Source organism: Lactuca virosa, chromosome 7 (genome assembly GCF_052849685.1).
Source record: "Lactuca virosa cultivar CGN04683 chromosome 7, Lactuca_virosa_CGN04683_v6, whole genome shotgun sequence".
NCBI classification, from domain to species: Eukaryota; Viridiplantae; Streptophyta; class Magnoliopsida; order Asterales; family Asteraceae; genus Lactuca; species Lactuca virosa.
Genome location: NC_136432.1, coordinates 65867400 through 65891564, shown reverse-complemented (window position 1 = coordinate 65891564; position 24165 = coordinate 65867400). Strand labels below are relative to the sequence as shown.

Sequence of the window (24165 nt, the reverse complement as noted above, 5' to 3'; positions counted from 1 at the left end):
AGAGCCGAAATTCTCCTCTCCCCTCTCTCTCTCTTGTTTCCTCCAATTGCTATTGGTGTTTGTGATTCATTAGAGGCACAACACTTGAGGTGCTAAGGTTCTCAAGGCTTCAAGATCTTCAATAAACAACAAGGTAATCATCTAGATCTGTTTACATATGTTAATTTCAAATATCATATGCTAGATCTAGGGTTTGAAAGGCTTGGATGAATGCATGTACAATAGAGAAACCTAGATCCAAGTATTAGGGTTTGCATGAGCACATATGATGTTTTTTTGGCTCAAACCCATCAGTGGTATCCGAGCTTTGTTTGGTTTCTATTGTATTGATGCCTTGTATGTTCATTCATGCTTTAAAATCGATTTTTGGGCTATCTGTCTGATGAACTCGAAGAGTTCCATTGGGAACTCGACGAGTTGGATGAACTCGACGAGTTGGATGAACTCGACGAGTTCCAATGTGAACTCGACGAGTTTAGCTGTCAAACAGAGAGATTTTCGAGATTTCTTGCTGTTTTGCTTAAGGATAATTACCTAAATCGTTTTTTACTAATAAAATCGGAATTTTATTACTGTTTTATGATTATCCTTACCAAATCAAAAGATAATTACTAATTGTTTGAATAATAAATTCCTTATTTGATAATATTTGATTAGTTAAATTAATTGTTGAATTATCTTATAAATAAAATTGATTAGGTCAAATCTAGATAATCATTAAATTAATTGTTTCATTTAAATTATTTGCTATTTGATCCTTTGTGTTTTGAAAAGTTCAAAACTTGTCCTCAAGTTTTGAAATTTAAATTTTATGATTAAAAGTTTAATTTGAACTATTTAAATTTCAAAACCTAGAATTTTTTACAAGTTTAAAATTCAACCTTATACTTTATAATATTATAAGATTAATATATATATATATATATATATATATATATATATGTAACCTAAATGCTAGTCTTACCGTTAGTAGGCCTCATTCACGAAGCTAGTCTATAAGGGGTGTTTAAGGAAGCGGCCTGTAAAATGACCACCATTAGGTATCCACTCTTACCCACCGCACCCTTGACTAGTGGAGGGTCGTTAGCCGAACGGGTAGGATAGGGCAAACATTTCCTCATTAAAAACTATAATGAACCTATATAAAGTAACTAAATGTTTTTACAAAAATTCCCAATCTTAGTTACTTTAGGCAAAAGTGAATTCATGCAATTCCATGAAATTTCACTTTGTACCCTTGCTAAGAAGTTAGTGGAGCGTGTGTGGTTAACCGGCACACTAATTGGGTTCTAAGAAAAGGTGGAAAAGGGTGATTCATTGTTCTTCATAGTTCGATGGAGCATGTGTGGTTAACCGGCACATTGAATAGGTGACTGTAACAATGAGGGCACCATGTATATTTGCATGGTTATTCACACCCGCTTTGTGACCCTCGGTATCCCAGTCACAAACTAGAGGGGCATATCGAGATTTAAACATGCCATTGAAAATTTCAATGAATCTCAAAAGATCTAGGAGTTTTCAATACATTTAAAACTTAATCTCTTTTTCGTTTCTCATGGTGGAGAATTAGTGAATCGTCATTCACTTACCTTCAAATTATTTACTTGTTAGATTACGGCATCCCTTTTCTAATTTGTAAATAATGTTGTTGGATCCTAGCCCTAATTTCTCATTTGGGTGTCTAATTGGGGATTCATTTCTAATCAAACTTTGATCTTTTTCCTTTTCAGATGTCGAATGTCAACAACAACGCTTCTGGTTCAACTTCCTCTGGCTCGTTCTCACTCATGAACTTGTGTGGGAGAGTGATCTTTGACGGGTCAAATTTTAATGATTAGATCCGCAACATTCGAATGGTCACTCGTTACGAGGACAAAGAGTATATCCTCGATGAGAAGCTAAAGGAGATTGACATCAACACTGCCTCTGCTGAAGAGATCGCGGCCTTTGAGGCCCATGAGCGTGATGCCACGAAAGTCCATTGCATCATGCTAGCGACTATGACTGCAAAACTTTAGAAGTCCTATGAGGACATGTACCCCTATGAAATGCATTAGGATCTGCTGGACTGGTACCACCAAAGCGCTAGGCAAGAAAGGTACGAGATCATCACTTCGATGATCACTACCAAAATGGGTAATGGAGAGTCCCTTACTACTCATCTGCAAAAGATTCAGAGATATGTCGATCCCCTACTAAAGTTGAATGTGAACTTCGATGAAGAGCTGGCAATTGATATCATCCTTCATTCCTTGCCTCCCTGCTATAGCCAGTTCCGCATAACCTACCACATGAACAAGGAGGAGGTCTCTTTGAGCAAGCTTCAGGGCTTACTGAGGACTGCTGAGAGCAATCTCAAAGATAAGTCTATTGCATCAACTCCAACTCCCGCTGCTGCCCCAGTCTTGGCAATAGGGCAAGGGAAGGGTAAGAAGAGGAAGGCTCCCTCAAAGAGCCACCACAAGGGAAAGTCCCAAGATGGTACCTCTTCTAGTGGAACCAAAGTTGGTTCTGATAAACCCAACTCTAACGCTAAGGAGGCAGAGTACCACCACTGCCACAAGATAGGGCATTGGAAAAGAAGTTGCCCAGAATATCTACAAGCTATCAAGGATGGGAAGATCAAGCCGTCCTTCGCAGGTATTTACACTATTAAATCTAATGATTCATCGCATGCTATTTCTTGGGTTCTTGATACAGGATGTGGTTTTCACATATATTCTGATTTGCAGGGACTAAGAAGAAATAGGGATGTGGAGCATGGAAGGATAAACCTAATCATGGGAAACAGAAGATCGTCGCCTGTCACCAAGATTGGAGTATATTCCTTAGTGCTTAGTAATGGATTAGGTTTAGATTTAAATAATTGTTGCTATTCGCCAGATATGGCAAGAAACATCATTTCATTTCATGGTTTATATAGACAAGGATTTATATATTCATTTGATAATGAAAAGGGTTATATTTATGCTTATCTTAATAGTGTCTTATATTTTGAAGCATTGCCTTGTAATGGAATATATGAAATTGTGATGGTTGTATACAAACTAGGAAATGATGTGTTGTGTATTGATTCTTCCAATGATTTGGATAAAGCATGCTTGTGGCATTGTCGTCTTGGACATGTCAACAAGAAGTGCATAGCCCAACGCCAAAAGGATGGAGTGTTGGAGTCATTCGACCTTAGGGACGATGATGTGTGTGAATCTTGTTTACTTGGAAAGATGACCAAGTCACCCTTCACTTGCAGTTGTGCGAGGGGTGAGGATTTATTGGACCTCATACATACAGATGTATGTGGACCATTTAGATCCACCACAAAGGATGCCTGCCGCTTCTACGTGACTTTTACCGATGATTATAGCAGATATGGTTATATCTACTTAATCAGGCATAAATCAGAAACCTTTGAAAAGTTCAAAGAGTTCAAGCAAGAAGTGGAGAATCAGTTGGGTAGGAAAATCAAGATGCTTCGATCTGATCGAGGTGGAGAATACCTAAGTCTTGAATTCCACGACTACCTCAAGGAATGCGTAATGGTTTCGCAATTGACGCCACCTAGGAAACCACAGTTGAATGGTGTGGCTGAGAGGCGTAATCGAACCTTTCTAGACATGGTTCGTTCCATGATGAGTCGTGCTTCGCTACATATCTCATTCTGGGGGTATGCCTTAAAGACTGCCGCCCATATCCTTAACTTAGTCCCTACGAAGAAGGTTGCCAAAACACCTAATGAGATGTGGACAGGGAAAGCTCCCTTGTTGGCACATATCAAGGTTTGGGGTTGCGAGGCTTTCGTAAGACGAGAGACTCACGACAAGCTCGAACCTCGTAGTGAGCGATGTATTTTCATCGGCTACCCACCGAAGTCCTTTGGATATCTCTTCTACAGACCGAGTGACAATGTTGTCTTCGTTGCGAGGAGAGGGGTTTTCCGAGAGTGAGAACTCTTAAGCCAAGGGGACCGTGGGAGGCAAATCGATCTTGAAGAACATCAAGAGTCAAGCGATGAATGAACCTCTAACATCGGCGCTCAACCCGAGGAGGAAACTCCGGTTGAACCGATTAACGATTCATTACCTCTTAGACGTTCCAAAAGAGTTAGGTTTCAACCCCAGTTATATGGTTTTCATATTACTATAGAAGGGGATATGTATATTAGTGATAGTACACTAATAAATTTGGACGAACCTAACAGCTATAAGGACGCCATGGCAGGCCCAGAGTCTGCGAAGTGGAAAGAGGCGATGGACAGCAAGATTCAGTCCATGTATGACAACCAAGTTTGGAATTTGGTTGATAATGTACCAGGTCGTAAGACGGTCGGGTACAAGTGGATCTTCAAGAAGAAGACTGACATGGATGGGGATGTACATACCTATAAGGCACGTTTGGTTGCGAAGGGTTTCACTCAAACTCTCAGAGTTAACTATGATGAAACTTTCTCACCAGTTGCGAAGATAAAGTCTGTCAGGGTGATGCTAGCCATTGCCGCATTTCATGATTATGAAATATGGAAGATGGATGTCAAAACCGCTTTCCTTAGTGGGAAGTTGGCTGAGGATGTTTACATGGCTCAGCCAGAGGGTTTTATCAATGCGAAGCATCCCAATAGAGTGTGTAAGCTTGAGAAGTTCATTTATAGACTAAAACAAGCATCTCGCAGATGGAATCTTTGTTTCGATGAGAAAGTCAAAGAGTTTGGTTTTCTGCGAAGCGAGGATAAATCATGTGTATATGTCAAAGCCAGTGGGAGTATAGTAAGCTTCCTCATATTGTATGTTGATGACATACTACTCATAGGAAACGACATCCCGACGATGCAGGAAGTAAAATCCTGGCTTGGGAAGTGCTTCGCTATGAAGGACCTCGGAGAGGCTGCCTATATTCTGGGAATAAGGGTAGTGAGAAACAGAAGTAAGAGACTAATATGACTTAGTCAAAATACTTACTTGGACAAGGTACTAAAACGTTTTAGTATGGAGAATTCAAAGAAGGGGGAGTTACCAATCCAAAGTAATGCCAAGTTGAGTAAGACTCAAAGTCCGAGTACCGAAGTCGAGATAGCATAAATGAGCCGAGTACCATACGCTTCCGCAGTTGGCTCGATTATGTATGCTATGACTTGTACTCGCCCTGATGTGGCCTTCGCTTTGAGCATGGTCATCAGATATCAACGGAACCCTGGCAAAGCACATTGGACCGCAGTCAAGAATATTCTTATGTACCTTCAGAGGACCAAGGAATGGTTTCTAGTCCTCGGTGGGAGTGATGACTTAAAGGTGCGAGGGTACAGTGATGCCAGCTTTCAGACCGACAGGGACAACTATCGTTCGCAGTCGGGCTGGGTCTTTACCCTTAATGGAGGAGCAGTGACTTGGAAAAGTTCCAAGCACGAGACCGTAGCTGATTCAACGTGCGAATCAGAGTACATTGCAGCGAGCGAAGCGTCAAAGGAGGCAATATGGTTGAAGAACTTCATTGGAGACCTTGGAGTTGTGCCAGCCATAAAGGAGCCTATGGAAATTTTCTGTGATAATGAAGGAGCGGTTGCCTTGACCAAGGAACCAAGGGATCATGGCAGATCTCGACATATCGACAGAAAATATCACTTTATTCAACATCGAGTGGAAGAAGGACTCCTCGTAGTGAAGAGGGTATCGTCAGAGGATAACCTAGCAGATCCGCTTACGAAGGGACTCAACAGGGTTAAGCACTTGCAGCACGCTAGGAGCATTGGGCTGAAGGACGATATTAGTTTAGATTAGATTGTTTAGAAACGTGTAATAGATAAATTTTAATTAACATTCGATGATTAAATAAAAGAGTATTATTTATTAGTAATGTTACTGTCTTATGTTAATTTTTTACCTGTTCTTTCATTTTGCATGTTTTGACTTCCTGAATAACAAGATTATTCGATCGGTCCACAATCATTCATATGTTGGAAGTAGGTATGAATGAAGACTGTCATTAATTGATATGTAGATTGTCTGAAGAGTATTAGACATAGCAAAAGTTTGCTACAATGTTCATGAGTGCTTATGAGTTTGACTTGAGCATTAGATTAGACTCGCGCTTGTTGGAATCACTTCATGGAATTTATCACGAGTGATCGCAAGACGATAATATCATATGGTCTTAAAACCTAGATATATGGTTTGTTGTTTGTTAATTGGTTGTGCATTGATAATGCGTAAACGCATCAGTAATTTGATGTTATAAAACGCATTGTTGTGTATGATTTGATTTGTGGATAGTAAATGCATATAAGTCAAAGTTTATCTGTTCCTTTTATCCTAAGAGGGTAAAAGCGATATCAGGGCCCCTCGATGATTTGATTTGACTTATGTGTCGGGCCCGGTCAGGACTGAATTGATGTGTTCAATTAAGTTCTATGTCAAATGAATCAGAGATCGAGAAAACAACTGTTGGACAATAAGTATGACTATGTTCCATGTATTTGTCCGCACGATATCTAGAACAGAGGATTATACGATCCCTTATCTTAAGGACAAGTTATTGATAAGATCAAGAGTTTTGAGAACTGCGATTGCTAATCGGATTCAGAAGGTGCATTTGCATTTATAGTTATTAGACTTATCCAAGTGGGAGACTGTTGGATTAGTGTCTAAGTCCATAACTATATTTGGTATGTACTTGGCCCGGTTGTGCATGGTCCTTTTGGGTTGCCTTCACCAAAGCAACTTGACTGGAGGAATAATATAGAAAGAGGTGATTATGGTTTATTAATATATTATAAGCATAATATATTAAAACATAAATCATATTTGTTTAATTAATATTGGTCAATAATTAATTAAGAATTAGTTTTGTGATCAAAAGAAGTTAATTGAACTTAAGGGGCTGAACTGTAATTATGTGATAGTTACAAAGTAGGGCAAGGAAACCCTAATAGATAGGGTGGACGAATTCTAGGGATAAATCCTAAAGAATTCGTCCATAGGGATTCTAGAATTATCCTTGGGCTTCTTGGTGGCTAAGTAATCAGATAAGGATAACCATTGAAACCCTAATTCCTACACCTATATAAAGGACCCCTAGGAATGGGAATTTCGGCCACTTGAACCCTAGAAGTCCTAGAGCCGAAATTCTCCTCTCCCCTCTCTCTCTTGTTTCCTCCAATTTCTATTGGTGTTTGTGACTCATTAGAGGCACAACACTTGAGGTGATAAGGTTCTCAAGGCTTCAAGATCTTCAATAAACAACAAGGTAATCATCTAGATCTGTTTACATATGTTAATTTCGAATATCATATGCTAGATCTAGGGTTTGAAAGACTTGGATGAATGCATGTACAATAGAGAAACCTAGATCCAAGCATTAGGGTTTGCATGAGCACATAGGATGTTTTTTTGGCTCAAACCCATCAATTAGCACATGGGGAATGCGTAACAAGATTTTTGCAAAGATAAAAAATTTTGAGGTCGGATGCCCACATTTTTCAAGTTGTATGTAATCAAATTGTCTCTTGTGTCACATGGGGAGATTACTTTAATGTCACATTGAAATTTCATCGAATAGTATAGCAATAAATAGAAGAAATAGCAATGTACTTTCATCTATTATGTGTATGACATTAAATTTTATGCAATGCATTTTATTTTTTGTATATGGTATTTTATTTTCTATTATGATAATTAAATGCAAATTTAATTTGAAAATTAGTAAATCTATAAATAGTTTTTTTTAACATTTAAAATTACGATACGCAAAAATGTGTGTCATCTTAATTTATGACATGGCCTTTCTTGACATGGGCTTTAATGATACGCAATGCGAGTCGTAAATTAGCTTCGTAAATGTGTGTCGTAAATGTGCATCGTAAATAGACGACGCGCAAAAGCGTGTCGTCTCTCGTTATGACAGGGCCTTCCTTGACACACATTTGCGCGTCGTCTGAGCGTTTTACGACACGCATTGCGCATCGTAAAAGGCTGTTTTTCTAGTAGTGGTACTTTCGGTAGCAAAGGGAAGAGCTCGGGATGATTGCGGTGCACACACCATTTGTTTAGCCTGGGATGTTTATAATCTGATATATTTTGACAGTTGTTATGATATTTTGAGATACACTATTTATGATTTTTTTTATATAATGTTTATTGACTATGATTTGAGGGATTCGGGCACACTCTCGGGTGTGTTTGAACTCAAACTAAGGAATTGGTATGAAAATTTTCAAAAGAAAATCATTTTTAGAAAAAGAACTTTGAGAAAAAGAAAAGAATTTTGAAAATAGAAAAGAACTTTGAAAAAAGGATGTGGTGCATGCAATCAACCGAGCTCAAGTGAGTACTCCCAAATTACCCATACAAGTTTATGTTATTATATGTTTATGAGAACTGCATACTAGATTAGGACTAATGATCTAGGAAGGATGCCTTATATGCCTGTTATATGTGTATCATCTTTATGAATTGCATGCTAGTACAGATTACTCAGTATGATGGCCTGATTAGTATATGCTTGATTACGTGTACTCAATGCTCGAATGTTGCTTGCTTTGTACTTTTAGGAGTTCTAGTTATCTTTTACTAACTAGTAAACGAATATGTTAAGTTACATATTGCGAGGACTAAATAATTTCAGAAGGTTAGGTTTAGCCTTATTTCGCAGCTCTCGTTTGAGTGTAACCGTTGTAGGGTAGAACCTCTCATTCGAAGAATTATCTAGTCTTAGTGATATGTAATGGTATTTGCGAGCTAGTTACGGGGAGATAGCAGGGACTTTTATGCAGCTGATGGCGGAGAGTGGGATGGTGATTACCCTAGGGCAAGTCTAGGATGAGAGTAGTGCTGGGAGCAGTAGTAGTAGTAAGGGACTTCGTGGAGTTGAGGCAATGCTTGAGGAAAGTATGGATAGATGTGGAAGGTAGTATGGGCCCGTACTACTGAAAGTAGAGGATCCGTACTCGAGTCAAGGAGGGCTGAGATAAAACCAGGGAACTTGTAGTGCGTGTGTGATCCCTCGATAGTGATGAGTATTCTGATTGTTGTTATGTTATGATGTAGTATGGTGACGCTACAGGGTAGACTAGTGGGCAGTTCAGGTGTCGGTGAGGGATTAGGCTCGGGCTCTGGAGCCAGGCATCTCGATGAGCAGATGAGGGAGTTTATTTCAGCTGAGATTACCCGCAGTATTTTGGAGCAGACGCCTGTAATCTTTGGTTCAGTCAAGAAGGTGGGTTATGCACCTTGTCTTCAGGGGAGTCTAGCACATGATTGGATCACTGTGGAGGTTTCGCGTGCCCTGCGAGAGGAGTTACCCAACATCATTGGGTTTGTCACTGATAGAGAGATTGCCAGACTCGAGGGACGGACCTCAGTTATTCAGGCGGTTGACGGGATGGTCAATGGTGACTCAGGAGGAGAAGATTGGTTGGGATGGACACATGGGGAAGAGGAAGCGGGAACATGGTCTGAGTCGACAAACCGAGCAGTTGGGTGCGGCTGCAGCAGGAGTCAAAAACCCGAGGGGTCGTGGTGGTTCCACGAAGGACGAAGGGGTACAAAAGGATGCTCGTAGCAGGTCTAAGTGCGGAAGGTGCGGGTGCAAGGGTCACAATCGCCAAGAATGCACGTTGGAGGTAGAGTTGTGCCATCGTTGTCATCAGCCTGGTCACATCAGGGCGAATTGCCCCCGTATAGTGGTTGGGGCTACACAGGATTTATCACAGGTACTTCTGCAAGAAGTCAAGATCGAGCCGCAATAGATCGTTGATATGTAATTTGAATTCCCCTATCTGTAATGAAACTATGGTGTAATTACTCTTAAACAACAGTTGTAATGAAACTATGGGGATTTCAGTCAGGACATGAGTTCATTCTGGGATGCTAGGTCGTGTGTATGCTCGACGTTGGATGTGTTCGGATTGGTAATCAGCGATTGAGATAGTGTTAGAGTGTTGTAAGTCTGCGGGTGTAGCCATAGCATTCACAAGGTTGGCAGATAGTGTTAGAGTGTTGTAAGTCTGCGGGTGTAGCCATAACATTCACAAGGTTGGCAGATAGTGTTAGAGTGTTGTAAGTCTGTGCGTGTAGTCGTAGCATTCACAAGGTTAGCAGATAGTGTTAGAGTGTTGTAAGTCTGTGGATGTAGTTGTAGCATTCACAAGGTTGGCAGATAGTGATAGGGTGTTGTAAGTCTGCGGGTGTAGCCGTAGCATTCACAAGGTTGGCAGATAGTGATAGAGTGTTGTAAGTCTGTGGGTGTAGCTGTAGCATTCACAAGGTTGGCAGACAGTGTTAGAGTGTTGTAAGTATGCGGGTGTAGCTGTAGCATTCACTAGGTTGGTAGATAGCATGAGCGTGTGGTTAGATCGCGGAAGGAACAATAGTACCCATCAGTTCGGGTGTAGCAGTGAGGGCGTGGCAGATCCACAGATTGGATTACGGATTTCCTTAGATGAATTAGACCTGGTTGAGCCAGCGATAAGATCGTAGGAACATCACTGCAGTCATGGGATCAAGGAAGTGATGGACCGTTTAAGGTTGTTTGTGATATAAGGCTACCCTTAGTCATGTAGCAATCACTTTTAGCGTTGGAGTTGGGTGACATCAGGATTTGACGTATGAACCCGATCGGTTGGATCAAGAGGTCGTTAGAGCCATAGTGGCAAGATAACTAATGGCAACTATTCACAGACAAGGATTTCATTCGAAAATCATGTGGGGCGATTACGTGGGAGTCCTTTGGCTCCGCAACCGGGCCGGAACCCGGTATCTCAGGTGACTGGAAAACGAATTGAGACCAGGGAGGTCTCGTTAGATTTTAGAAAGCAGCCATGTGACAACATGTTGTTTCGGGCAGTTTCAGTGTTTTGGCAGTATTAGTATTAATGTTTTAGAATTTCAGGTATGGATGGGTAACAGATTGTTGGGTAATGCTAAGTCACTCACAACGGGATTCAGATATCATGATTCTATATGGGTGGTCTGTAAGGGAGTCAGACCATATCGAGACTTCGGATTTCAGATTGAGTAATGTGATCATAATGCCAGGAATTCGTTCATTCTCGGATCTTAGAACCCTGCGAGGGATGGTTTTGGTTGCCTTGGAAAGGCTAGGTTATGCTCGGGATTGTGGCCATGTCGTTCGAGTTGTCTGGCGTGTAAGGAATGGTAAGGAATGATTTCGAGGACGAAATCGAAATTAAGTGGGGGAGAGTTGTAACACCATGTTTAGTAGATAAATAAATAGATAAAGATTTATAAAAGAATAGTAACCTTAAAATCTATAATATTTAGTGGGGTGTTGGTTTTGGGGAGCCAAATGTTATAAATTGGATTATTCGGGGTTAAAGTGTAATCTCGGGATTTATTTGTAAAGATTTTTAGAAGAAAGGGGGTGTTTGGTAATTATTATATTAAAGTTGAAAAGATTTTATGGAGGCAGGGGCTAAAAGGTAAGTCTTGGGTTTAAATTGGAAAAGATATGTTGGGGAGGGGCTGATATTGGTAAAATGGATAGAAGTTTGAAGGAGTACGGTTGAACCCGTCACCCTCATGTGCAGCCTCCATATTTAAACATTGCAAACCCTAACCCTAGCAATAACACACCAACCGCCACCATTATCCCTCCAATCCTCCAGCCGCCGTGTTGCCACCGTGATCCCCGGATACCGCTGCTCCACCACCGACGTTGAAGCTGATAACCACCGATGCGTTCACTCCGTTGAAGACGAAGGATGCCCTTGGACGTTGGGGAAGTGGGCGATTGGAAGAACACGATTTGGTGTTGCTGCCATTCACCAGTCGGGGTCGCGACCTCCCTTCCTTCCTCGTTCTTCTGCTGTTGTGTTGTCACTGGACCACCGCCATCGTTTCTCGTTGTTCTCATTCGTGGGTTCTCCGACCGTCACCTTCCTCCGATGGTGAGGCTGTTGCTTCGTTAGTGTATGACTTCCGACGTGTGGGTGTTAGTTTCAATCCATGTCGCAGTGTGAGTGTGTTTAGGTGGCTGGAAGACACAAAAAGACCACCATGGCAGCCAACCATGGTGGCTATTGCCGTGAATTCTCTTTTTCCACCACCAGCCACCATGATAGGTGGCTGAGTATGTGTCAATGGTGTTTATTTCAGTAAAGTGGTGTTTGGGTGCTTTATTTAGCCGGAATTCTTGGGAAAAGCCATCACCACCATTGTGTGTGTGTGTGTTTATCTTAGTGTGTGTGTATGTTATTTGGGATTTTGGCATTGTAAATTGTAATTAGTGACTAGTGTAATCAAGAAACTCATAACCACCACCATAGGGTGGTGGCTGCCGCCATCAGCCGCCACCAGCCGCCGTGTTGGGTGGCGGTGTGTTTTGCATGTTTTTGGATTTCTATTGGGATGTTTGGACATAAATGGACTAGAACCATAACCACCACCATGAGGTGGTGGCCGTCGCCGTGAGCCGTCGTTGACCACCACTACCCGAGGTGGTAGTGGGTGGTGCCCGACTTAGGAAAACCCTAATTGACCTAATGAAACCCTAATGGACCTAAAGACTTAGCTTTTGGGCCTAATTGGGTTGTGATGGGTTGAAAACCCTAATTAGGGCTTAGAAAACCCTAATTTTTGAATTATTGGTTTGGACTTATCGGGACCCGCATTTTGAGCCATTGGAATTAGATTATGTATTAAGCTTGACCACACTACATGATTAACCTAGTAGATTGATGGACTTAATGGATTAAATCCTTAATGGGTTAAGTAAGAAACACTTAACCCTAATCGTCATTTTATGTGGAAACCTTAATTTTACTTGGGCTTTGAGTTGGGCCTTTCTATTGGGCTTTGGTGATTAGGCTATTAATGGGCCATCCAAGAACAATCATATGGACTAAGAATATATGGATTGGGATTTAGGGTAAGGCCCATATGAGGATTTGGGGCCAATTTGGAAAATTGGGCCATAGTTGGGCCTTGGTTCATTATTAGACTTTTGGGCCTTTGGATTGGGCCTTGGGTTTGAATCAAGCTAAGTTAGGGGTAAAGTAGTCTTTTACCCCAAGCATGGACTTATGGATATGTGTTGGGACCCAGTTATTAATTGGGTGTTATTTTGATGTTGACAGATTCGAGAATCTGTCATCCAGCAGCTAGGGTTTGCTCCGCAGGACTTCAGCAGTGTGAGGTGAGTCCGCTTCCAGTAGGAACGGGTCTAAGGCACCAAGGTCGGCCCGTTTATGTATGATGGTGTATGTCGGGGTTAGCGTGATGTAGATTATATGATTCCGGGCTTCGGTCTGATATCGGGGCAAGCCCAGGGAATGTTTGTATGCTTGATGTATTTGTGATTCTTGCATGTGTTTGTTATGTGTTCCGGACTACGGTCCGATGCCGGGGCAAGCATGAGGAACGTTTATTTGTTTATATTATGTGTTTATGATATATGCTTGTTGATATGTTACATGTATACCGGACTTCGGTCCGATGTCGGGCGGGGCCCGATCCCGGATATGGTCCGATGCCGGGCGGGGCCCGATGTAGTGGGCTAGGCCCAAGTTATGTTTATGTTATGTGTTTATGTTATATGCATTGTTGATATGTTTATATGTATACCAGATTTCGGTCCGATGTCGGGCGGGGCCTGATGTCGGACTTGTCTGATGCCGGGCGGGGCCTGATGTAGCGGGAAAGGCCCAAGTTATGTGATTATGTGTATAGTATGTGGTAGTTTGGGGAGACTCACTAAGCTTCGTGCTTACAGTTTTCAGTTTTAGTTTCAGGTACTTGCGGTAGCAAAGGGAAGAGCTCGGGATGATTGCAGCGCACACACCATTTGTTTAGCCTGGGATGTTTATACTCTGATATATTTTGACAGCTGTTATGATATTTTGAGATACACTATTTATGATTTTTTTTATATAATGTTTATTGGCTATGGTTTTCTTAATGATTAAAAACGAAATTTTTAGATTGTATTTTTGGGATGTTTCATCTTTTTCTCATATACACTGAAAATGTCCTTTTAAGGGTAAAGTTTCCAACTTTACCCACTACTACCCTCATTTGACGTATTTAGCTCAAACCCTAAATCCTAAGGACTTAGATCTTGGTCCATAAGGCATCCATACTCCAAACTAAAGCATACAAACAGAGATCTAGGCCCTGGACATCATTTGAACACATAAAGTTTCTGCCTTTACCTCCATGCATGGTCTTTTGGGGCTTAAAAGGCCAAAATTACATCTTAGAGCTTGCATGGCTCACAAGCTCACACAAGGCTATAGGGTTTCTTGGCTAGGGTTTTGAGACGTGGAGGCTGTAAATGAAGCTGGCATAAGGGGATTAAGATGCTTAAATAGGGTGCAAAACCCCAAAATTAGGGTCTCACTCAGGCGGTCCTACTCGTCGAGTTGAGGCTTCCAGCTCGTCGAGTAGACTTCAAAACCTGCGTCCAAATCCATTTCCTACTCGAAGAGTTTGGGGCCTCCAACTCGTCAAGTTCCTGCCTAAAAATGAATAAAATTATAATTTAAAAGCATACTAAGAACCCGGTGTTACATTAGTTATGGTTTAAAAGTTAGAGTGTTGGGACTCCATAAAGTTGGCAAATTTATGGGTCCAAGGGGTCCCTTAGTGCTTATATCTTATGGATCTGAAGTTTGGAGGATTTTTGAGTCATTTCTTGAGAACCTAACTCCTTTTTCTTCATAAATGACCCTGTTTGAGCTTAAGTCTTGTATTGGACATACAAGACCTTAAATCATCAATTTTTATGATCCTAGGAGTGTTAGGAAGCCTCCTGGAAAAGATGGATTAGTGGCTTAATGGATTAAAAAGTTTTTGGATCAAAATGGCACTCAGACGGATCTCACGACCAGAGGAGATGAATGTCAAGTCGTGAGATGCATGTCACGACTTGAGCTATAGTTGGTCACGTCGTGAGGACGGCTGACTGTTGACTTTCCTTGACCGTTGACTTTTTAACCAAGTTTGACTTTGGATACAACTTGAGATTTTACCTTGTTTTGGTGATTAGCGGATTCGCGGGTGCAACAGTAAAATGGATCGTATCACAGTGTTTTAGAATTCTTAGATTCAGGTGAGACTTCCTCACTGTACTTGTGGGTCGAAGGCACCAATGTCGGCCCACTAGATTGTGCATCCTCGTATATAGGATGTCGTTATGTTGCAGTACCCTGTAGATTTGCCTGTTTGTCTATTGTCTGGTTATATGATTATTTGTTGTTGAATATATGTTATTTGTTATGTATATGTCAACATGGTATAGTGGGGTTGAGATTGTACTGTGTTGTGCTGTCAGTCAATGGACCGGAGCATTCCAACCAAAAGGTTGTGAGTCGAGGCATTCCAATCGAAAGGTTGTGGGTCGAGGGTAATCCGACAGGAGGTTGTGGTCCCATTATGTATTGGGCAAGCCAGCCGAAAGGTTGTGGGCCTGGGCATTCCAACTGAAAAGTTGTGTGCCGGTGGTAATTCAACCAGGAGGTTGTGGACCCATTATGTATTGGGTAAGCTAACCAAAAGGTTATGGTCCGGGGCATTCCAACCGAAAGGTTGTGGGCCAGGGGTAATCCAACCAGAAGGTTGTAAACCCGTTATTTGTTTGATTATATGTTTGTGTAGTGGTACGTTGGGGGGACTTATTAAGCTTCGTGCTTACAGTTTCAGTTTTATGTTTCAGGTACTTCAGATGATTAGGACAAGGTGAAGGCTTGATCATGCACATCCTCTTGGTTTTGATTATATTGATTTAGGGACACTCTAATATATATGATTTCTATTTTTGAGAACAATGTTTTGTAAATGAATGGTTTTGATTTGGATGGTATCTGAAAACAATGATTTTACTTTATTTAAAAATGAAAATTATTGCCTTGATTTTTGGGATGTTACAAAGTCAGTTGTACATTGGTATTACATAAATGCGTCAATAACTTGATGTTATAAAACATAGTATCATGTGTGATTTGACGAGTAAAGCTTATAATTATGTAATCAAAGTTTATTCGTTCATTTTGCCTTAACAGGAAAAGCGATATATTTGGGACCCTCGGTGATTTGGGTTGATCTATAAGAACCAAGTCTGGTCCGGACTGAATTGATGTGTTCGATTTTGTAGTGTGAATTTGATCATGAAATCGGAGATCGATAAATAAACAAATAAACATGAGGTTGATCATTTAATCTATGACTTTGTTCATGTGATATTTTGTAGAACGAATGGATAGTTGATTAGTTATCTTAAGGTCAATGTTTGATTTGAATCGGAGTTCGGCAGTGGCTTTGGAAAACACACTTTGCTGTTTGGTTCGAGGTTATACATGCAATTGTAGTTATAGACGTATCCAAGTGGGAGACTGTTGGATTAAGGTGTCTAAACTCATAACTAAATTGGTATATACTTGTAATTAAAAGCAAAGTCCTTTTCCGGTTGCCCTCTTAACCAGAAATAGCAAGAAATGATATTAGAAGGGGAAGGAAATGATTTGTTAATATATTATTATATTAATATTTTAATTAAAATATATAATTGAGTTGTTAATTTATTATGTGGTTAATAAATTAATATGAGATCAATAGTTAAACAGTTGAGTTGTTAATTTATATGATTAATGAATTAATATTAAATCAGTAAGAATTAATTTAGAACTAATCAGATTTAATTGGAATTAATTAAAGGTGCAAGTGGTGAGCTGTAATTGTTCAATGGTTGAACAAAGGAAGCAATTCTAGAACCATCCATGGTATGGACGGTTTTAGAGGAGGTTCTAGGGTTTCTGGAAGTCTCCTGGTTACAGATAAAGAAATGATTTCAATTGAGATTAAATCTATTATTTAATTAATTCAAATTTGGATTCATCTACAAGTTACTTAAACTATAAATAAGACTCCTTAGCTTGCAATTTTCGTTCATGACATTTCTAAGAATCATGTGAACAAAATTTCTTCCTCTCTCCTCTCTTTTCTCTTCATTCTAGGGTTTCTAGTTTTGGGTGTGAGCCATTAAAGACATCATAGTTTTAGGGTTTGCTTTCTGAAGACTAAAAGGAAAGGATTCAAAAAAATGATTGTCATAACAATTCAAAAGGTATGTAACCCTAATCTCATATATTTTAATTATGATATAGGGTTCTAGTAGTTCATTGTATGTTGCTATTAATTGTAAAGACATAGATCCTTAGGTTGCGTGCACCCTTAAGTGTTAAGAGATTTTCCACAAGTACATTAAAGTTGTAACCCAAAAATTCCATCAACAACCACATCCCACCACCACTATTCATCTTCCCCTAAACCTCCACCCACAACCTAATCAAAAGCAAAATAAAAATTGAGATTGCAGTTTATGCCTAACCAAAAGCCAAAACCGTCACATTCTTACATGAGTCGTCGGATCATGTTTTCGAAAGAAGGAGGCAATGGGGGCAATTACCGTATCGATTGGGGGGGGGGCGCTTAGGAGTGGGTAGGTAGGGGTGTGGTGGTGTTAAGGTAGGGGTAGGTAGAGGTGGATGGGGTGAGAGTGGGTGTGTGTTTATATTTTAGAAAAAAATTGGAATTAGAAAAATGTGGAAAACAATTATTATCGGTTTTTCAAAAATTTCCAACTTCTTTGTGATTTTAGAAAACGGAAAATTTTCATTTTCCGTGAAAATTTTAGAAAAATAGACGAACTAAATGCATTTTCATAATTCTCATTTTTGTTGGAAAATTTTTCCTGAAAACAACCCATTTTTTTCGCAACTAAAGGCACCCTAACGCCCTGTTCCCGAGTTGCAATTAACGATGGAAGTCGAGAGAAAAGAATGGAATTGGAGAGAAAGAAGGATTTAGTGGCGTTCCCGAGTTAATTTTTTGGAGTGATTTGGGAAGAAAGGAAAGGAAATCGAAGGTATATTTTCTCTCCTAATCTTCCTCCCAAATTGGAGAGATTTGGAGAGAAGAGAATCAATGATACATAGAAAATCCTGTGATTACCATATTACCCTTGAACCATATAAAATCACGTAACAGCAGCAAAACGCAGGAAAATACAATCGCTGCTACAATGCTTCTTCCTCCTTCACGCTGCTACTGTGCTTCTTCCTTTTTCACGCTCTGTTGAAGCTGTTCACTTCCAACATCAGGTTTCATTTTTTTTTTGATATCTTGTAATACGATTCTTCTTCTTCTGAACACAGTCTCTTCATCGATTTCTTTTGTATGATTATTATCTGCCACATCAGGAACCTGTGATCATAGAACTCATCTAGAAATTTATTAAAAAATTAAAATTGAAACAAACAAAATACTATAAACACAATGAATATAAATTATAAACTAACGTGATAATTCTCTTATTCAACAGTTTTGATGATAGGAACAACCAATTTACCTAGTGTTCATTGAATAGTTGTGAATTCATTAATTTTCTTGAGGAATTAGGCTCTGGAACAAGAACTACATGTCCACTTATTTTGCTATGCTTTAGAGATTCGAAACACCATGAAATGTTCCAGCATCTTCCCCATTTTATTTTCTGTACTAAGTCAAAATTAAAAGCCTTTAAATCAAACAGAGGAACCACATAATGTTTTGATATTTCTGATCAAAATCAACAATTTTTTTATCTAATACTGATTCATTCAGTCTTCTAGATTGTAAACTTTCTGTATTTCTCTATAGTTATGGTAATTTTTGGTATTAAAACACGGTAATACTCAGAAAAATTCTACTTAAAACTCAAAAAGAATCGGCTTTATTTGTTAACTAAAACTCAGAACATATACATACATAACATACTAGCTAATAGTTTAATTACATATATACCCTTAGATATGATTGCCATGTATCAAGATATATAGCTATCAAGAATTTGTTTGATTATTCTTGCATTGACTTTAAATTGGTTTCTTATGAATTTGTTTGATTATTCATACATTTATGTTATTTTTGGTTTGGGTTTATTGACTACTGTTTCACTTTATATTGATTTTGTTTGAAAAAGTTATACAAATGAAGAACATACTAGAATTGTGATTAATAATGAATTATGCATTAATGATTTTTGTATAAATAATCATGTGAAAAAAATAATTAAAGAAGTCGAGATGTAGGCAATAGTTGGCAAAAAAAATAATAGTTTAGACATAATTTTGTTTTCAAGAGAATCGTGTTTGAAATTATGGAAAAAAGGTGACAAGGGTATAATTGTCCACTTTTAGTTTTCATTTCTTTTCCTTCCAACTCGGGAACACAAAAATAATAATTTTCCTTTCCTTTCTCTCGAACTCGAGAAAAATACTCTACTTTCCTTTCCATTCTTTTCTTTTCTCTGCACATTTCTCTTCTTTTCTTTTCTTTCCTTTAAATAAAACTCGGAACAGGGTGTTAGGATCTCAAATAACTCTTATTTAAATGAAACATTCATAAATAATAATAATAATAAACTTGATAACCAAGCAATCATCTATCCATGTAAGGAGGAATTCGTCTCATACTCTCAAACCGTGCAAGACATATTAGTTTAAACAAACAAACCATTGCGAACACAAACAGGTAGATTGAAATCAAAGTAACATGATTTAATCAACAACTATTCGTTAGACAATCACATGCGCAATCAAAACTTCTATATTTAATTCATGCCAAAACATGTTTATTCTATTTTGTGTTTCACTGTTTCGTTAAATGGATACCAAACGTATTTGATAAATGTTAAAGTCTTCGCTCAATTATTTACAATAGATGGCATCCATGATTGTCCATTATTAACACATAAAATCAATCGTAGTCGAATTATCAAATTCAATTCAAGACTTCTTAATCAATTAGTTCGCTTTATAACAACATGATCGCAATATTACACACATAATTTTTAGTCATGCTTTTGATACCACATGCATGCATTGATGCATATATCAACATCATTGATAAAGAAATACTTTATAACTAGAATTGAAGATGCTTATCAAGTAAACCTACTTGATACTAAATAAAACTCTTGATGATCGAAGAAGTCATACTTCATTTTATACTCTTTTTAAAGATGTGAGAATATAAACATCATCTTCCTTATAATTGCCCGAAAGATTCTTTAAGGGCCATATGGATACAAAAACATAAAATCGAAAGAATCGATAACATCATCTTGTTTCTAACATACCGTATACAATAACAAATTACAACAAATCAAAAGACTTATACACAATTAAACCTAAAAGTAACACACATACACCAACACAAACTTCTTTAACTATATGATCAATTTTCACGGGCAGTTCTGGTTTCTGCCTGGACCACCATAGAAAATATAACTCCCCCAAGCACCATTCTTGCCCGTTTGCACATCATAACAATTTGGCTCCTCGGTGAAAGTTTGTATGTCTTTAGGAACCCTTAAACTGTTTGACCCATCGACTATTTGAACATTTCTAAAGTAACTTGACTTCCCGAATCCTTCTTCAGGGAAGTGCCCGCTGCCCATTTGGGTGGTTGTGTGCTGCCCGTCTGAGGCTGAGTTGACCACCTCTCCTCCCCATTGGATCATTGATGCACTGTCGGTTAAGTAAGAAAATAGAGATGCGGGCCAGTATCCGAGCACTTTTCCATTCCCAAATTGCATCCACCAGTTTCCTTGCTCGGGGTCCTGGTCAGTTTTATTAATTTAGCCACTTAACTATTTTTTGTGCTTGATTAAATAATTATACTTTTTGACACTCTAAAAAACATCTTTTCGTAGATACAGAGTGCTGAGTACAAGAAAAGCACAACACGTCGATTATTATTAAAATAATCATAATAAAATAGTAGTTAAGTGGCTAAAGTGACAAATGGTGAAAGTAAGTTATGATTTTTAGGGGGTGCTTGGGAGTGATTTTTAAAATGAGTTATTAACTTATTGGTTTTTTAAAAAGTCAATAAGTTAAAAAAATGTTTGGTAAAGATGACCTTTTAGGCAAAAAAAAAAAATGGTTTTTTCAAAAAGTTAGGAATGCTTGGCTTTTTCAAAAAAGTCAATAAGGAATTTTAAATGAACTCCCAAACACGCCCTTAGTATTTTAATTAACCATTTTCAAAGTGGGTAACCGGGAAGAATGATTTTTTTATATGGTCAAAAAGATTATAATAATTTAATCGCTATAGAATATAATTAACTGGTTAAATCGAAAAAATGGTAAAAATTCGTTGTGGCTTTTTGCAATTTGTCTTATTTTGTATAAATTTTTGTGTAGTCATTGTATTTACACAAAATGTTCTACTCAGGTCAACCGTTGACTTGTTGACCGGTTTAACCAGAAAATTTTGTTAATATGGCGTCATGTGGCATGTATTTGACACATCAAGGTCACACAATAGCAAAATATCGACATTGCCATTATATGATCTTAACCATTTAATGATGTGTTAAATACATGTCATGTAGACACCATGTCATCAAAATTTACATGTGAAGTAAACAAGTTAACGAGTTTGTAAGTCCAAGACTTGCTATGTATAGGTGGGATAAATAAAAAAAATGTTGTTATTTTATGACTTTAATTAAGCGTTTATATAAACCTCTAACTATATTGAACACTAAAAGAATGCACGACAAATCTTGAAAAACAATTCTTGAAGTAATGAAAATATCATGTTAATTTTCAATAATCTCCCGCTATAATGGAGATTAAAAAATGAAGTTCTTGTCATGAAGAACAAACGTCAAAGATTCTCTACGTCAACTTCCATTTTTAAATTTATTATACCTCCTCCTTAAACGAATAGTTCAACCCATATTACTTTTAAATATTTGCTATTCAAATCAAATCTTGTATGTATTCACACAACATTATAATTTATAATAATGTCAAATATTTAAAACATATAGCGATAATAAGAACATTACCTTCCAAACAAGAATGCTAATATCATATTGGGAACCATGGTATTTAGAAATAGGAGAAATACTGGCCCCCAATGCTATCTCATTGTTAATTTGAATAAATCCTGAACACAGAAGGTTGTAACAGCCTGTAGCTTGATATGCATCACTCTGCCAATATTTTATAGAATAATTAGGGCCCACAGTCGTACAATTTCATCAGAATCCTATGCAAATTTATCCATTTTTTTATTACAAATTCACATGTAATCAATCATTGATGGAAATAGATGAACTTACAGTCCAATATGTGAAAAATCTGGTGTGGTTATCCCCATAAAGATCTGGACTAACCTGATATCATCAAAATGTATAAAAATTGTTACAATAATGACATGTCATGACAGAACAGAACAGATTGTAGTTGTACTGTGTTTGACATGCATGACAGAACAGAACAGGTTGTAGTTGTACTGTGTTTGACATGTATTCGACTGAGACGCAGACTACTACTGTCGGTGTGACAAACATTGCAATGTTTTGTCCCAACCAAATAAAAATGTGAACTTGCTCTCGATCTGTAATGTGTGAAAAAAGACGTAAATGCCCTTGTTATCAGTATGGTAAAAAATAGAATAGCCGTAGAAAGTTTGTCCGGTTACCTGCCAACCAACTTCAATACTGTTGAGATCGGAAGCAAATGAGCCTCCGAGTAACCAAATTTGAGATAGACTGAATTCATTCGATTGTTGTATTTGTGGGTCCCAAACATTCATGGTTGCCTTTGCTCCATAAAACTCTCCTTCAACGTATGCAATTGCATGCTAAATGATCTCCAAAATCAAAGATAACACAAGCAAGATTCAGTAAAAGCAAAAGGGTATATTTATTTATTTTTTTTAACTAAAAAGGTTAATTCTACAACAATGTAATGTGTGGGCATGATTCAACTGAGTCGAGTGTACAATCCACGTTGGAATTGAAACTCGTGACATGATTCAACTGAGTCGACCGGGTTGTGATGTATAGTGTACAACTCACCTGATGGCCGCTTTGGTTGATGAGGTCGAGATCTACGGAAGTTGGATGTGCGACAGTGGATTGACTGGTTTTCTTTCCGTATTTATTGATCGAAGAAGCTCTGAGAATGTCTTCTTTCTTTGTTCTTCTAATTGGGATTGTTCCTTTGGGACAATTCCCATTTAAACGCCATAATTGAGGAATTGTTTCCTGCTTTTCTGATGATGCTTTCATGCTCTCGTAATTCATCCCTTCCGGATGAAAATTTGGCTTCATCTATAGTTAAAGAAAGATCGAAGTGTTCATTGATTAGCTTTAATTGAAATTGAATTTTCCCCCGATTTTAAATGGAATCAAGAGAAAAAGAGAGAGAAAGAAAGACCTGAATTTGATGATTTTTGAGAGAAGGGTGATCAAAAGCTGCTTGATTTGAGATATGAACACAGTCGATTATATCACCATCTGGGCTCTGTTTAATGCATTCAGAAAACTTCAGCAAATTAACGAAACAAAAAAGCAGAATCAGTGATATATAAAAGAGGGAAAGTAAGTAAGTAAGTAAACCTTGATCGATTTCATTGAAGGTTTGTTGAAACGATTCAAATGCTTCATAACCTGAAACCCATTTCCGGTAGCGTAACATAAATGCGCCGTCATGAGAAGACCGAGCACCACCGCAAAATTCACCATCATTTTTCTTCTTTCACACACACAAACACAATGGCAGTGAAATTGTGTACGATGGGAAAACAATATATGGTTATCCTGATCACATCTGCTGTTCATACACATCCATACACAACAAAATTCACGCACCAAGATTTTTCATGGGAATCAAACAAAAACCGTTGACGCTTTCTTCTGTTACCCTCGTGATTGAGAGAGACTTGGAGGGTATAAAGGGAAACCAAAATTAAAGCAAGAAAAGAAAACCAGTGAGAATTGAAGAAATTATAGATTGAAATTTGAAGATGAAAAAAATATATAGATGGCCAGCTATGTTGTTTGTCGTTTGGCAAGTGTGGACCTACGACTATGCCACTGGAAACTCATTGAAGAATAATTTCTTCTTAATTTCATGGTGGAGGTGAAGGTGTAAATGATTTGACATTTTACCTGAATTTTTGGGGGATCTTTTTGTTTGCAATATGTGAATCCAAAATCAGAGATGTTAAAATGCATCGTCTTCTTCTCAAATGGTTTTGAGTTTCTTGAGGGAGGAAAGTGTAAAATTTATTTATTTTTGGAGTGTGGTGGTGTTAAGTGTGGGTTTTCAAAAAGGAGGATGATCATTGATCGAGATTGCATCACTTTTTGCATAGTTGT

At 38.4% G+C, this 24165-nt stretch overlaps 1 protein-coding gene across 1 annotated transcript; it reads right to left on the bottom strand.

Moving 5' to 3' along the window:
• Positions 1–20005: 20005 nt before the first annotated feature.
• Positions 20006–23775, bottom strand: LOC145123995 (protein neprosin-like). The gene is made up of 7 exons (XM_079059205.1): positions 23404–23775; positions 23222–23308; positions 22861–23115; positions 22482–22643; positions 22120–22173; positions 21844–21990; positions 20006–20604 (listed from the first exon to the last, which is right to left on the bottom strand). The coding sequence occupies exons 1-7, from the start codon at positions 23629–23631 to the stop codon at positions 20227–20229; spliced, it is 1311 nt and encodes a 436-aa protein (XP_078915331.1). The 5' UTR covers positions 23632–23775; the 3' UTR covers positions 20006–20226.
• Positions 23776–24165: the final 390 nt, after the last annotated feature.

What these genes read in the sequence shown, in the direction of transcription:
- LOC145123995 (XM_079059205.1), bottom strand. Translation starts at nt 23,631, where the DNA reads ATGTGTATGAACAGCAGATGTGATCAGGATAACCATATATTGTTTTCC. An exon ending in GATTTTTCACATATTGGACT is followed by an intron (nt 21,991 to 22,119) that starts GTAAGTTCATCT and finishes AAATATTGGCAG; the next exon opens with AGTGATGCATATCAAGCTAC. An exon ending in TTAGCATTCTTGTTTGGAAG is followed by an intron (nt 20,605 to 21,843) that starts GTAATGTTCTTA and finishes AAAACTGACCAG; the next exon opens with GACCCCGAGCAAGGAAACTG.